The sequence below is a fragment of the Triturus cristatus genome, chromosome 2_2 (assembly GCF_964204655.1).
Source record: "Triturus cristatus chromosome 2_2, aTriCri1.1, whole genome shotgun sequence".
Lineage (NCBI taxonomy): Eukaryota > Metazoa > Chordata > Amphibia > Caudata > Salamandridae > Triturus > Triturus cristatus.
In genome coordinates this window covers 715,619,650-715,635,450 of record NC_140582.1, presented here as the reverse complement: position 1 = coordinate 715,635,450, position 15,801 = coordinate 715,619,650, and the positions used below count along the sequence as shown (strand labels likewise).

Sequence of the window (15,801 nt, the reverse complement as noted above, 5' to 3'; positions counted from 1 at the left end):
CTACAAACGTTGTGGAGGTCAGGAGGGCTTGTTGTTTCAAGGGGGGACAAAAGCTGTGGATAGTCAGAAAAGGCTACCAGGGTTTGGGCAACAAAGTGGTGACTTTCTAAAGGCTCAATTCTCTTAAAGTCGCATTAACTGCGACTGCAACCAGAATAGGTTTCAGCCCAAGTAGGGGAGGCTGGGCCTTTAGAAGAGAAACACAAACAAAAAGGCCTCACCCGCTTGTTTAGGCAATGAATTTCCAAAGGTCTTTTTCCTTCTGCTCCCTTCATTTCTTGTTGACTGCCTGCTCCTCAAACCTCTTTTTACTCCCCAAGCCTCGTCTCACCTCTCAATCCTCTTTTCAGTCTTGCTTAGGCCCCCATTTGAGTCTCTTTCCAACTCTTGCCTCTTGAAGGCTCTTTTTTTTCTTTCTGAGCCCCTACTCTTTTCACCAATTTGTTGTGCCTGTTGTGCCTTCTCAGCTTTGTGCTCCCTTTCCCCTGCCCATGCCTCTGTTCCATATCTCGCCTCCCATGGCTCCTCACCAGTTCCTACCACTTTCCCACCTCTTCTTCCCATGCATACCAGCCCCGCCTACCACCCTCCCATGCTCCTCCTTCTCTCCCAGGACCTACTTAATGGCAACTGTTGCATGTCTGCCCCAAAGGGGTTCCAAGGCAAGCATGTCTGTGCCCGTTCATGCCTGTCCGTGCCCAGTGCCAGTGCCAGGAACAGGAACCCTGGCCTGATCATCACCCAGTGATACTCTGCAGCACTCCTTTGGTCGCTTGTTCCTGGATGCCGTACCCACCCCCACTGCTGCCGCACAGTGCCTCAAACTGCACCCACACAAGCACCAACAATGCCTTCCACACCCCCGCCCAGCACCACACACCACTGCAAATCCATATAACACCACCCACTCACATGCATGCTACTCAACACACGATCACTCAGCAAAAATGAAACTGAGAAATGGGATCGCCTAAGCAGTGACACATCAGACATCCTCTTCATCTCAGAAACCTGGCTCAACGCCACATTTATTTATTTTATTTATTTGCGGGTTTATATAGCGCTAGAATCGACTCCAATGGAGTATCTCTGCGCTCTGGTTCGGGTTTCAGCTGATCATTAACAAATAGGAAGAGCCGTCTCAGATGTCACTTTTAAACAACAAAGTTTTAAGCTGTTTCCTGAATTGCAAGTGTTCGGGACATAGTCTTAAAGTTTGAGGTAGACTGTTCCACAGTGTAGGTCCCACGACTGACAACGCTTTACCCCCATGTCTAGCTTTTTTGGCACGGGGCACTACCAGCAGAAAACCATTGCTGGATCTCAAGGACCTGGTAGGAATGTAGGGAATGAATTTGTTTTCCAAGTACAGGGAACCTTGGCCATTTATACTTTTGTGGATCAGGCAACAGATTTTAAACTTAGTCCGTTGCCGGATTGACAGCCAATGCAGTTTTTTCAAAAGAGGTTTAGAAGCTGTTCTCGGAGGGGCATTAAGGACTAGTCGAGCTGCTGTATTCTGGATCACCTGTAACTTGGCCAACACTCCCTCATTTGCTGAGAGGAGCAGGCCATTACAGTAATCCAGCCGACTTAGAACAAGAGCCTGCACCAGAGTCCTTCTGGAAGAATCCGGCAACAAAGGAAGAATCTTACGCAACAGGCCAATAGTGTGGAAGCATACACCTGTAATATAATTGGTATGCTGCCTTAACACTAAATCCTGATCAAGGCGTATCCCTAGATTTTTAACAACCTGCTTCGGTTCAGGAGCCATACCCAGATTAGGGGGCCACCAATCGGGGGACCACAATATCTTGGCCCCTCCAAACAACATAATCTCAGTTTTGCTGACATTGCATTGTAGGTAATTAGATGACATCCATTGCCCTACAGCCTTCATGCCTGCCGAGAAAGAGTTCTTAATTTCCGTCGTGAGGGTTTTGAAAGGGAAGAGGAGCTGTGTGTCATCAGCATAAGACACTGGAATAAAACCAAATTCGCGCATCACTCTTGCCAGGGGTGCCACATAGATGTTAAAAAGTATAGGGCTCAGACAGGAGCCCTGTGGCACCCCTTTCGTAATTTCTACTTCCCTGGAACGGTAAGTACCCATGGTGACTGTCTGGGTACGGCCAGTAAGAAAGCTTCTCAGCCAGGCAAGGGCTTTGTTCTTCACTCCCATGTTCGACAACCGGTCAACAAGAATATTATGTGACACGGTGTCAAACGCTGCTGACAAGTCAAGCAAAACTAAGATTACAGAGTAACCCCTATCTTGTAGCATATGCAGGTCGTCTACCACAGACAGAAGAGTAGACTCTGTACTGTGTTTTGGCCTGAACCCAGATTGTGAGTAGTCCAGGCCACCCACATCTTCAACGAAGCCGGACAAGTGTCTGTTGACATGTTTTTCTGTCAGTTTCCCCAGAAAAGGAAGCAGTGAGATAGGTCTTAAATTGGTAAGCTCGGTCCAAGGGATAGATGTATTTTTTCTGATGGGCCTTACCAGCGCACGCTTCCAATCCTTGGGAACAGAGCCCGAGCCAAGAGACAAATTGACCAGTCCCTGAATCATGGGGCCAAGTTGTCCAGAAAGGATGGGCATAAGTTTGGCAGGTATGGTGTCATCCGGACTACCACTTTTTATCTGGGTCATCAGAGCCAATAAGTCTGGGGAAGAGATTGAGGGAAAGGTGTCTAAAACTTGTGTATTAGGCACATGTTCCGTATCATTAAAGACCTGACAGGGGATCATGGCAGTGGAGGCAAGATTAGAATTGACAATATTCTCATAAATCCTGTCTATCTTATTAGAAAAGAAGGACGAAGTTTGATCACAAAGAAGTTGGGATACTGATTCAGAGCTTTCGCAGGCAACTGGCTTCACAAAAGACTGTAGAACCTGATAGAGAACCCTTGAAGAATTCCCTGCCGCAGCAATTTGTGATGCTATATGGGTTTTACGTGCCCCACGAATGGCTTTGTGATAAATGGATAGAGAAATCCAGTATTGTTTTCTATCCTTCTCCTGATGTGAGGTTCTCCATCTTTTTTCCAGCTTCCTAGAGTTCTGTTTTAAAATTCGAAGCTCATCAGAAAACCAGATCTCTTGTTTATTGGCAGTGCGCGGTTTAAATTGTCTCAATGGAGCAATGATGTCTATCGTTCGCCTAGTGGCTAAATCAAATTCCCTTAAGGCACCATCAATTCCCTCTGAAGCAGAGTAGGAGGGGTTAATAAAATTATCTTTAAAAGTCTGTTCATTAACCTTATACCAAGGACGCCGTTTGCAGGGAAGAGAGACTGATTCATGGCCAATATATATATGTTGAAAGGTATGAAATTCGATAACAAAATGATCAGACCAGCTGGTTCGAATAGGCGGTAGACATGAGACTAAAGGATGGTTTGCTAATATGAGGTCTAATGTGTGTCCTGCCCGGTGTGTAGGTCCAGAGTTAACCTGTGATAACCCCAGAAGCAAAAGGTCCTGTAAAACCGACTGGGCTTCTTTACAATTTATTAGTTCACTGTGAATGTTAAAATCTCCAAGTAAAATAAAATCTTTTTCATTGCTGATATATGGAGCCAAAGACTCGAGTAGAACGTTAGAAAAGTTTGCACATGAGCCCGGGGGGCGATATACTAAGGCACCCATCTGCGTGGCTATGTTTTTTTCAGAGGGAGTGATTTTAAATATTAATAGTTCAATTTCCGGTGTGGATAACTCAGTTACCATAGAACAATCAATATCTTGTTTGTGAACAATAGCAATTCCTCCGCCTATTTTCGATGGTCGATCTAATCTAATAATTTTAAAACCCAAGGGAATGGCTAATGCAATTGCTGGAGTTGAGCAGGGTTTTAACCATGTTTCCGTGAGGAAACATAGATCAGGATTGCTAGTGGAAATTAGGTCCCATATCTCAGAAGCATGTTTCGGTAAAGATCTTACATTACACAATAGATTTTTCCTTCTTGTACTAGCACTGGCAGAATTATTACCAGTGTTACCGGAAGGGGGAAAATCCGTCCTAGAGCCATGAGGATGGATGTTCTGACTGGCAATGGTAAACTGGGTCTGACAATGGCGGCAGGAGAAGGGGCCTTCCACCTCCACGTTACCTCCTAGTCCACATGTCCGAATGGTGCTCGCGCCCAGCTGACGTAGCGTCCCACTGGAATATGTGATCCTCGTTGTAGTGCTCATAGGTTGGATTATCGACGGTGTCCCCATTGCCCCTAGCCCCGTCCTGTCGCGGACGGGCGCAGACGGGCTGGTCTTAGGCTAGTCTTTGGCGCCGTCAAGGGCGCCCCTCTGCGCGCAACCGCTGCGCGCTCGGGCCGACTTCTGGCTAAATAGTCTCTCGTCAGGGCTACTAGAGCGCTAACCGCTCAGCTGCGTCAATTTCAGTAGGCGTGTCTGGCTCTCACCTGCCCCGCCCTCCGCTCAACGGTAGCCAATACCGAGTCGGAACGGGGCGGGCAGGCAGTGACACCGAGCACAGACCAGATTGAGCCCTGAAGGCCCCCGCAATCAGCGGACAGTTCAAGTAAGTTAAAATTACTTAAAAGAGCGCTACGTGAAACGAGCAGAATTTACAGTCTTACACACCGATCATTAAAATTGCTACATTAAAATGAATGTTAAAAGGGTGCAAAATACAAAGTGCAAAGTAGGACCGGCGTTTTAGCCAGGTCAAGCAATTCTCTCGTGACAAATCACCACTCTCTCAGGGCAATGACAGCTGAAGCCGAGCGCCAAGCGGATTAGGAAGACACTGCCACCGTCTTCCCTTACCGCGAAGAGCCCAGGCCTCCTCCCGCCTAAATAGTCTCTCGTCAGGGCTACTAGAGCGCTAACCGCTCAGCTGCGTCAATTTCAGTAGGCGTGTCTGGCTCTCACCTGCCTCGCCCTCCGCTCAACGGTAGCCAATACCGAGTCGGAACGGGGCGGGCAGGCAGTGACACCGAGCACAGACCAGATTGAGCCCTGAAGGCCCCCGCAATCAGCGGACAGTTCAAGTAAGTTAAAATTACTTAAAAGAGCGCTACGTGAAACGAGCAGAATTTACAGTCTTACACACCGATCATTAAAATTGCTACATTAAAATGAATGTTAAAAGGGTGCAAAATACAAAGTGCAAAGTAGGACCGGCGTTTTAGCCAGGTCAAGCAATTCTCTCGTGACAAATCACCACTCTCTCAGGGCAATGACAGCTGAAGCCGAGCGCCAAGCGGATTAGGAAGACACTGCCACCGTCTTCCCTTACCGACATTGCAACAGCTATCCCAAAGGGCTACAAGATATCTCGACAGGACCCTCTTAACAAGTCAGGAGGAGTATTCACAATTCTCTACAAGGAATCCATCAAATGCTCAACATCCATGCGTAGCACGCCACCCCATTCATTGAACATGTGCACTTTAAGCTGCAAATTTCCAATACCTTCAACCTGAACCCTTGCTTACCACCTACCCAGACTACAAGTAACCTTCACTAACCTAATCACTGAATTTGACGTCCCTCTCACCATCAACTCCAGAGCCCACATACTCATCAGCAACCTCAACTTGCTCCTTGAAGACAGCACTGACCCCTGCTCAAAAGCACTCCTCAAAAGCTTGTGCAACATTGGACTCAGCCAGCTTGTCTCATGACCAACACACACACCGAAGGACTCACCCTAGACCCCATCTTCACCACCAGTGACAGCATTGAATACAATTCCACCATGAAGCTGACATGGACCAACCACTCGATCCTCCCTTTCCAAATCAACACACCGCAAGTGGACAACCCAACCAGTATCAGCGTTCCAAGCCACAGCTGGGGCTTCACCTCGCCCTCAGCCTCTGTCAACAACATAACCACCTCCCAACAACTCTGCGACAACCTATCCAACTACTTCCACAGCAAAATCACAAGCATCAACAGCAACTTTGCACACCAACCCAACCCTAGCAAAATCCTCACCAAACTACCCACCATCAACACAGACATCTAACTGACCGAATGAAAAACCCTTGCCATAACAACACAGGGTCAGTCATGCACGCTATCCACTCAGGGGCCCAGACGCATCCCTGCCCCACCACATCTACAACCTAGTAACATCACCATTCAACACCACCCTGACCCACATCATGAACACCTCCATTAAGTCTGCCACATTCTCAGATAAATGGAAACCTGCTGAAATCCAGACCTTCCTCAAGAAGCCTTCAGCCAACCTGAATCAATTGCGCAACTTCGACCCATCTCCCTGCTCCCCTGTCTTAAGGGAATTCTGTCTAGATAGATTGGTCAGGGGAAATTGTATACACTTTCCCCCCGGTATTTTTAGCATTAAATGTGGTCAGGAAGATACAGCAGATACCATGCACAATGATCTTCATTGCTCCAACTTGGAAACAGCGAACACATGATGAAAATGTTGATCTATCAGGCCCGTCCATTGGTGCACACGTTGTTTAGGCAAAAAAAAACAGAAAGGACATTACAGGAAACATCGTTTACAACGCTGCCATTATATCGCATTCCTTTTACAACGCGGTCGTTACAACGACCACGTTGTTAGAACTCGATACCTTTACAATGCAAGTCATTAGATCGACTTGCTGTAATTTATTATTCCAACACCTTCCCTAATGTTGCCACGCTGGAGTTGGAATAGTAAGTTATACTATTCCTCAGTCCAGCGTGCCCCCTACAGCAAGTCGATCTAATGACTTGCGATGTAAAGGTATCGTGTTCTAACAATGCGGGTGTTGTAACGATCGCGTTGTAATAAAACGCGATGTGATAGCATGCGTAGTAACATGCTATATTCGGACATTACATACAAATCCACACTTGCTCAATTTAGTAAGCTGGAATCTTAAATCAAAGAAGGTGTTCACCTTACTTTACCTGAAGAACTGCTTGAACAACTTAAGGAGGCATGCTACCAATTACACAGACATGCTACCCAGTCAAATGGAAGAGCTTACCTTAGCTTTAGATTTCTCGAAACATTAATTGAGTTCATAATTCGATTCAAAACATTCTTCAATATGTGTTGCTACTTAAATTATCTGTTTTAACTTAATCATCAATATGAGTTCTTATGGCAGCACATCGACAAAATACAGAACATATCAATGTTTAGGATGTCAGTGGTTAGGGCCGTAATGGAAGGTCTAAAATGCACAGAATAGCATCTGCCCCTCATAAAATGTAATTGATAGCCTCGCAAGACTTGTTATCCCACTGTCCATGTTGTTAATCCCCTACAATTTACAATCTTGTATATTTTCAAATTAATTTTTAATCCTGATGTGTTATTGTTCTTCTTGATTGGCACTTGTGTTCCATCATTTGGACACCACTATGTTGAATTGACTGAACGGTCAATCATTCTAAATTTAGGGAGGAACATAAAAGCAAGCATTAAGGTATTCTGTCTATTCTCCTTTGACTTGCACTGTTTTAAGTTGAAATCACTTCTCACTTACCAACTTCCAGAATAGGTCCAGTTTTGCATCAAATCTCATGTCCGGGAAGTAACAAACCTGTGGCTCTTTAGGCTGGGGAAAAAAGGGTGGTATAGAGTGCAGCCTTCACTTGCATAAAAAGATGAATCCAGTTAAATATTTTTCAGTGCAAGCTTAGGGGTAGAGCTTGTGATATGAGACAGGATGGATCATAAGAAGTGAAATTAATAGACATTTATTTACGCAAATATTGGTAAAAACATGGAGCATTCTGCTAGCTGAAAGGGGGGTAGAAATAGAACACAGCAAAGCAGTTGTGATTGAAAACTCAGAGAAAAACTGGAGATTAAACTGGGTCTATGCTGTTAAGAATAGTCCATGATGGTGAAGAGGAAGCTGATTGGCTGTAACATCTAAGTAGCTTCCATGCATCTGTTCATCCCAAAATCCCACACTTGACTGGCAATGTAAGTTTGGGACCAGTATATGCAACTGAAATCTATGTAGTGTATTATTATGATTAGAAACAAAATTAAGAAAGGTATTTAAAAAATAAAAGGCAGAAACTGTCCGATCTTACAATGACCACATTTTATGTTTCAGTGTTGGATAGTAACAAAGACCTTAGTGATACGTGTGTCTTTTCTCGCTTCTTGCAGCAGACGATAATAAATCTTACACTTTTGACTGAGATGACCACTTCCTCAGCTGCCAAAGCACCAGTCATTACACAGGCACACAAGAGACATCACGACATAAGCATGATTCTGCCAATTGATGCTGTTGTATCGGCCCCTGCAGAAGAGACATGGGGAGTGTAAGTACTTGAAAGGGTTTTCACATTCACAAAGCAGAGCTAAAGCACAGTAGGAATTGAGAAGGGTGTTTGAAGATGTCCTTTGGTTAAATTATTGTGTTATGCATATACAGACTCCTCAGCATAGTAAACTCTCCAGGTCTATATCTTCAGTATTGTTAATCTCAGAGATGTGGTAAATAAAGCCCGAAAAATCCTCTGCTGGTGGAAAGTGATAAGAATCAAGCTGATCCTGTCTTCAAGTGTAACACTTGGGTTGAGAATGGGATCTGCAAAATTCCTAAAATGTGAATGGAGTTGTTAAGCACTCTCTTAGCATTGTGAATAAGGGCTGTGTTGGAGTCAGGCTCAGTGAGAATGTTCTGCATTTCTTTTTTATGCATTTGAGGCTTAGGATAGAGTGATGCCAGATTTATAATGGGTCGACTTTTCTGACTAAGGGCCAATTATCCTTTATTTTTTGTTTTACTGGGACATGCTGTCATTCAGTTAGCTTTTCTCAAGCCATCACTAAGACTTCACTAAAGACTATCGGGTCTACATGTTAGCAGTCTTGCCCCATGCACTACAAGTTAGGCTTTGACCTTTAATTTACCTGGTAAGCCTCCCACCTTCCATGGTGCTGACATGTCGCACTTCAATATACTTCCTCTCTCTATCACTCTCTAAAATTGCTCTGGCTTCCCTCTCAGCCCAAACAGCCCGCATCCTCTGACCTGTTCTAAAATTACTAAGGGGGTTATTAGTATAGCGGGCGGATCGCCACCGTCCGCATGGCGGTGGCAATCCACCCGCCAAAAGTCACCGCACGCATAACTTTCCCCCCCGCCGCATTATGATGGCGGGGGGCGCCCGCGGACGGGAAGACCGTCGGCCGGTATTCTGCCGGTAGGCAATCCGCCCGATTGCCTACCGGGCGGAAAAGTACAGCAATATGGTGGCACCACCATCCATATTACTATAATGGCAGAGAAGTGCCTTTCCATGGCGGAGACTCCACCATGGAAAGGCATGCGTTTTTTTCTGTGGGGGCCCGTTGCAGGTCCCCAGGGTGTTGGGGGGGGGGGGGAAGAGGGTGCACATGGGGGGTACCTATGGTACCCCCCTGCATTTGCATGCACAAGGTGGCAGGCACCGCACTGTGCCTGCCACGTAGTGCATGCAAATGCGTAACATGCATATATTGCATTGTGGCGGGTGCTGCTTCCATCACCGCCCACCACAATGCAATGTATGCGGGATGCCACCGTGGCGGTGGCATCCTAATTGCAGGTGCGGGACCGCCGCACCACTGACTGCCGGTCCCAGCACCGCTAGGGTGCGCCATCCTAATAAGCCCCTATGTGTACTTCAACAAAGCCAATGTGGACTTTTAACAAATAATACTGAGGCTTACTCCATAGGACCAAAGACAAAACCCAAAAATGTATTAAAGCAGACATACCCCAAAAATATTCATTAATTTGGATGTTAGTCATCGATTTTTTTTTTGCAGATGTTAATTTTTTAAGCCGCTATATTTCTTAGAATTTTATGTTCTTATTTCTAATATTTTATCTGACAAAAAGCTGTTGGTATTTATTGTTCAGACTTTCTCTATACATATCCTTATTCACATTTCTTACAATTTAGTGTAAACTCTACTTAATTTATTCCATGAGAAAAGTTCTAACAGCTACCAACCCCTTTACGTAATTGACTTCTCTAATGTTACCACGACTAATGACATGGCTAACATGCCAGTGACATTTGTATTATGCACAGTAATGTTCTTGTGAAGATAAGGCAGTAGGGCATAATCTGATACTGCCCTCCGTAAGCAAAAGTCTGTTCATAAATGCCACATCGATGTTTGCTATCCTTCTTTGCCTTTTTCTTTAAAAACCTGTTTCATAGAGGTGTACGTTGTGGCATACACTGAAAGGAACTGAATCGCAAAGGCATTTATGAGAATGTGAAATAGTACTCCTGTAGAACTCTTTAAGTACTCTTTGCCTTTTTGAATTGACCCCAAAACATCTTAAAAGGGACTATTCCAGAAGTAGTCATATGCCATTAGTTCAAATAGACACTTGCACTTTCCCTGATAGGGAGTTAGATATTTAAGGGCCGATTTAGAACGCATATAAGAGTACAAAAAAAGAGCACATGTGTAGAAATATTTCCCCTACTCATAAACGTTTTTGTAAATTGGGCCCCTACATTTTTTTTTATTTGGAATATTTAGTCCACCTATATATTTTGGTTGCATGAAGTTGTATAGATATGCTTAATAGTGGAATATAACATTAACTATAGCAAAGCAATCCTTCTAAAATTACTAATTGTATCTTGCAAATTGTCTATTCTTACAGGTAAAAGCTATTGATTATTTAGTTCAAATATATATCAAAAGTTGCTGACATGGATAGAATCTTTTTGATTGTATTTGTTTTCTTGGGTAGGCTTGGTATGCTCCAAGATTCCTTGGAACTGGGCCTTAATCAGTGATAAAATTACTGGTAAATGGTATCCTAAGGATCCTCAAAAGGATTTGGACTGTGACAGTAAGCTGGTCGCGCTGTCTGTCATTTGGAGGGAAGAGTCCTCCCCCGGACAGTGATTCTTTTAGGAACTGCCACAGCAGTCCACGCCATACAATACTGATGACTTATCCATTCTATTTTCCAATAGAATAACATAATAATAAAAATTATTTTTAATTCACAAGGGTCCATTACTTTTTTGGCAACACTGCTCAGCCTCCTTTCTCACCATGTGTTGGATGTAAGATGTTCCCCATTTCATATTAGGGTCTGATGAGACCCGGTCACCTCATTTCTGGGTCAAAATGTCGTAGACAAAGTGTAACAAACAACCAAACGAATTGGCGCATCTTTAAGCCCTATGGAATATCAAGGTTGATTCAGGTGGTTGGTTGTTTGTTATGCGTGACACACAAACAGAATTGTTTACTTGTAAAAAGTTTGTTTATACTTTTTCTTTGTGTGGTTTTGCTTCACTGGAGACACATAATGCACTTTATTTCACCATAATTAATTAATTTATTTTATGTGCACCAATGGATGGCATAAACACTGTATTATGAATTACTTCAGTGGGCTTGTGCGGGTTTCTATTACAATAGCATTAAGTGCTTAAGGCTAATCAGTGTATTGAATGCCTTACTGTCTTAAAGTGGCACCCACAAATGCCACTGTTTTTCTTTAAGCATTTATACCCAGGCCTCGTGGGCTTCTGGGCAGCTCTTGTAGCTATGTAAGGTAAAGAAATAATCTCAGTCTGAAAACGAGGGTTGGGTGTGCAAGGGAAAGGCATACTGTCGCTCTTTCGGTTGCCACACTTCATTGAAAAAGGGAGGGATGTGAGGGAGGAGTCTGTCACTGCTGGGGAAATGTATACACTTACAATGGACCACGTTTGTTTGTCCCTCTAAGAGGGCTGTAACCATTATAAGATGGAGAGATGGGTCACTAGAGAGTCCAATAATAGTGGTCGAGTGCCAGTGACACCCCAACTGGACATGCAGAAGTGCACCGCGGGGTGTCCACGTGGTGGTAAACTACGTAGTGCACCTAGGTGTCCACATGGTGGGAAATTCCTCTGTGCCAGGGTATGAGATGGTACATAGCCTCACCTCCTTCGCCAGTTGCTACTCCCAGATGTTCCAGGCAGCCTGCCACAACTCTGTTCCCGACCCAGTCGACTCCGGAGGCTGGTACATGCTGGGTGGCACCCGCCGACCACGCCCATCCCAGTTCAGACCGCAACTCAGGTCAGACTCACTGTGCACTGATATTCTTAGGTGGTTGTAGCTGGGGGGCGTTCGATTGCAGTCTATACATCTGCCAGGACTCTTGTTGGTCAAGGGCCTCAGGGGATGACTCTGGCCACAATGGCACCTCGGGTTCATACACCCATGCCGCAGCGCTCAAGGGTGTGGGGGATATTATTTTCAGTTGGATGGCAGGATCATCGAAGGACTTTTGATTAACGGGGCTTGTTACTTGCCAGGAGTCTTACTGATGCACGTCTGCCATATTTCACCCCCTCCCCACAACCTCCTTTACCTCGTCAATTTCGTTAGGATCAATTTCCTCTGAGCCAGTGAGACATGTGTGGTGGGCCTATTTTAACATGTGACACTAGAGACCATTTACTCGACTAACGTGTGTGGACCTTTATGCCTTCAGTGTTCATGACTTTGATGATGAGGTTGAGTCATGGTGTTGTACTGAAAATGATGTGGAAAACACATACACACACACACACATATCACACACATCTCTCTCTGTTTCTTTCTCTCTCTCCTCCCGCCGCTCCATTTAAGTCTGTACTTCCTGTTGAAATCTAACATTTTACAAAATTGGGTTGTGCACAGCAGAAGAGGGCAACAAATTATAGTAATCACTTTTTTTCCACACATTTTTTATATTACTAGAGTAAGAAATCGCCTTGTTGAAGAACTTCAGCAACAAGTGGATGACATGGAGAAATGTATCTTTAGGTACATGAAAGGAACGTCTTTTATTGTTCCTGAACCTCATCACTTTATGTTGCCTCGAGCACAAGGCCTTGTAACCATCATGTACCCTAGAGGAGTGCCAGACAGCCAATTGGAGGCTTACCGTAAGGTAATACCAGAACGTTTAGTAAACTTTTTTCTTGTGTAGATAATGTGCATCACTTACCAATAATGCATTACCATGTTAAACATGTTTTGTAAGTTCCAGTGGCAAGTAATTTAAGTCAATGATTTCCTACATGTAGTCCAACATTTTATTGAGATGCTAGTTTGACAAAGGTTACCAAGGTAATTAACTCAAATATTTTTCTGCTGTTTGAATGGTATGCACACTTTGTGTTCTCTTTCAGTATCCCTGCTACATGTATCATTGTTCTTTTATTTTTGTTCTTTTCTTGTAATTTTATTAGAATAGTGACAGCAATGTTTAGATTTGAAAGGACACTCATTTATGGACTGTGACTTTCTAACCGCTATTTTATAATGCAGTCACCTCTCTCTCTCTTTGTAACATTGGTTGGGGCCTCCCCAATTCCCTCTCTTTCCCAACAGTTTACCTGACCAGATTGTGAGAGACTAAAATGTTTCAATGAAACCGTTACTGCATTCTTTGTCATGCCCGACCTGTCACTTTTATCCACCTCCGAATATTTTCCATAAGGCATAAAGACTAGGTTTGTATATGAGAGCATTGTGTTGCGGATGTTGGCGCACTGACTGATCGTTGACACATTTGCTGTGGATGTGCTGATCTAGTGGAAAAGCCTTCGAAGTGAGGAGCGTCAATTCGATGCTGTGCTGTCTCTGCTTCATGGTTGATTGATTGATAGGCTTTATTTCGATACATAAAAATATCTTAAAAGCAGTTCAACAGTTAAAGAAAACAGCAAATGAAACACTTTCCCAGAAAAAGAAAATAAGAACAATAACATAATAAATACAATTAATAGAGTTAAAATCAGGATTAAATTGATACGGAAAGCCTTTTTGCACGAATCAACCAGGTCCACTTTAAGAATTTAGACACACCACAAACCACCAAAGTGGATGTGTCAGACAATAAAATGCGTAGGGCCACATTGTGATAGCGAGTTCCCAACTGTCTACAAAGTGGTGTGAGCCAGCGCCTCCTGGGAGAGCAATAGTCAGGGCATTCAAAAAGGATATGTGCCACCATCTCGACCCGCGTGTAACAGAGGGCACAGAAGGGGGAGGGCTGGGGGAACAATTTCCACCGGGATATCAGGTCACCTACAGGTAGAATCCCTACTCTAAATTTAAAATATAAAGCCCTATCAAAAGGAATGGAAATCATGTGAGATAGGGTTCGTAAGCTACCACGTCTTTAATCCTCAAAAAGGCTACAGTTGACTTACATAGGCGTGGATCGACAGTGAGTTTAGACGAAACCCAATCCCAATACAATTTCTTTAAAGTGGCTTTAGGAGGGGCAGATCGAGTAACCCAAGCTTCTCCTAAGCCCAGCTCCCCCAAAAGATGTTTAATGTCCCTCAACCATTTAATCCTATACCAGCCCCCCATTGACATCACCTCGGACAGTCCCTCCGCATAGGAGGCTAATTCAGGGACCTTCCACAAGCGGGCCCACAGGAGCAGGGGACGCAGTCGAGCTTGGTCCGCAATTGATCTGCAGCCTAGATCCAGCAAAACTGGAACTGTGGGTGTGCTCAAAGGGAGAGCCATCAGATCTTTCAAAAATTTGCTCTCCGATTTTGCAAGTACATCAAGATTGCCTGTACCCCACAACTCCGCCCCATACAAGGCAGCACTAACCCCTATAGCTTTATAAATCTCCACAACTGGGGCAATAAATTGTTTTGTGGAAGAATGATGCTCCCTAAGCAACACACCACCCACCCTTTTGTGGTTAAGGAGCATCTTGTGGATGTGCGGAGTCCAACTCATAGAGTCGCTAAGGCGAATTCCCAGGTAGTCAAACTCTGATACCCTCTCCAGGTGAGCAGAGTTCAAGACCGGGAGGCGCCCCAGTTTCCCAGGAGGATTCATGATCAAATATTTGGTCTTGTCAACATTGATCACCAATCCCCTAAGGGAACAAAACTCCTGGAAGCGGTTAAGAAGTTTTTGGAGGCCCTGGGGGGTCTTTGCAATAAGGAGGGTATCATCTGCAAAGAGCAGTGTGGGGATCCGAGTGCCCGCCAGGGAGGGTGCATCAGCAGGTTCTTGTAGCAGATACTCAACCACACCATTCACATAGAGAGAGAATAGGGTGGGAGCTAACACACATCCCTGGCGGACGCCCCTACTCACTGGAATTCTGTCAGTTTTCTCCCCATTCTTACCCCACCGCACCTGCGCATAATTGCATGTATGTAGTTTTATCAGGAGTGATAGGATATAAGAAGGCACCCCCAGACCCTGCAAGACCCTCCACAGTTCCTCCCGAGGTACCAGGTCAAAGGCAGTCTTGAGGTCGATAAAGGCCAGATAAAGACTGCCCTTGCCCAGCACCACCACCTTCCAATGCAGGAGCGCCAGTCTGAAGACTTCCTCAATGGTCCCGGTTCCAGAGCGAAAACCAGCCTGGAATTCTGACAGAATCTTATTATCATCCACCCATTGGAGGATCCTCCCCAGAATCACCTTCCCTGCCACCTTTTGGGATGAATCAATAAGGCTTATGGGCCTATAGTTAGCGGGGTTGTCCCGACATCCCTTCTTGAATATCGGGACAACCTCCGCCCCTTTCCAGGATTCAGGTACAGATGCTCCCCCCATAATAGCATTCAGTAGAGCGGAAACCAACTTCCCCCATTGCTTGGGATTGGCACGTAACAAGTCACCGGGTATCCCGTCAGGCCCAGCAGCTTTTAGGGGGACCAGGGACTTGATTACGAGCTCCACTTCTCTGTCAGTAAAGGGATCAGCCTCAGTGTCCACTGCCTCGACCACCAGAGCAAAGGAGTCATTAAGGGCCCCCTCGGCAGGGGTATAAAGG

At 44.9% G+C, this 15,801-nt stretch overlaps 1 protein-coding gene across 4 annotated transcripts in view; it reads left to right on the top strand.

Annotated features, from left to right (window-relative positions):
* Nucleotides 1–15,801, top strand: part of UFSP2 (UFM1 specific peptidase 2) — a 184,292-nt gene that overhangs the window by 42,762 nt on the left and 125,729 nt on the right. For all 4 annotated transcript variants that reach the window (XM_085641939.1, XM_085641937.1, XM_085641940.1 and 1 more), the window contains 2 exons: nt 8,139–8,296; nt 12,738–12,930. In XM_085641939.1, the coding sequence (XP_085498065.1) occupies nt 8,139–8,296; nt 12,738–12,930 (351 nt within the window). The remainder of the gene's footprint in view (nt 1–8,138; nt 8,297–12,737; nt 12,931–15,801) is intronic.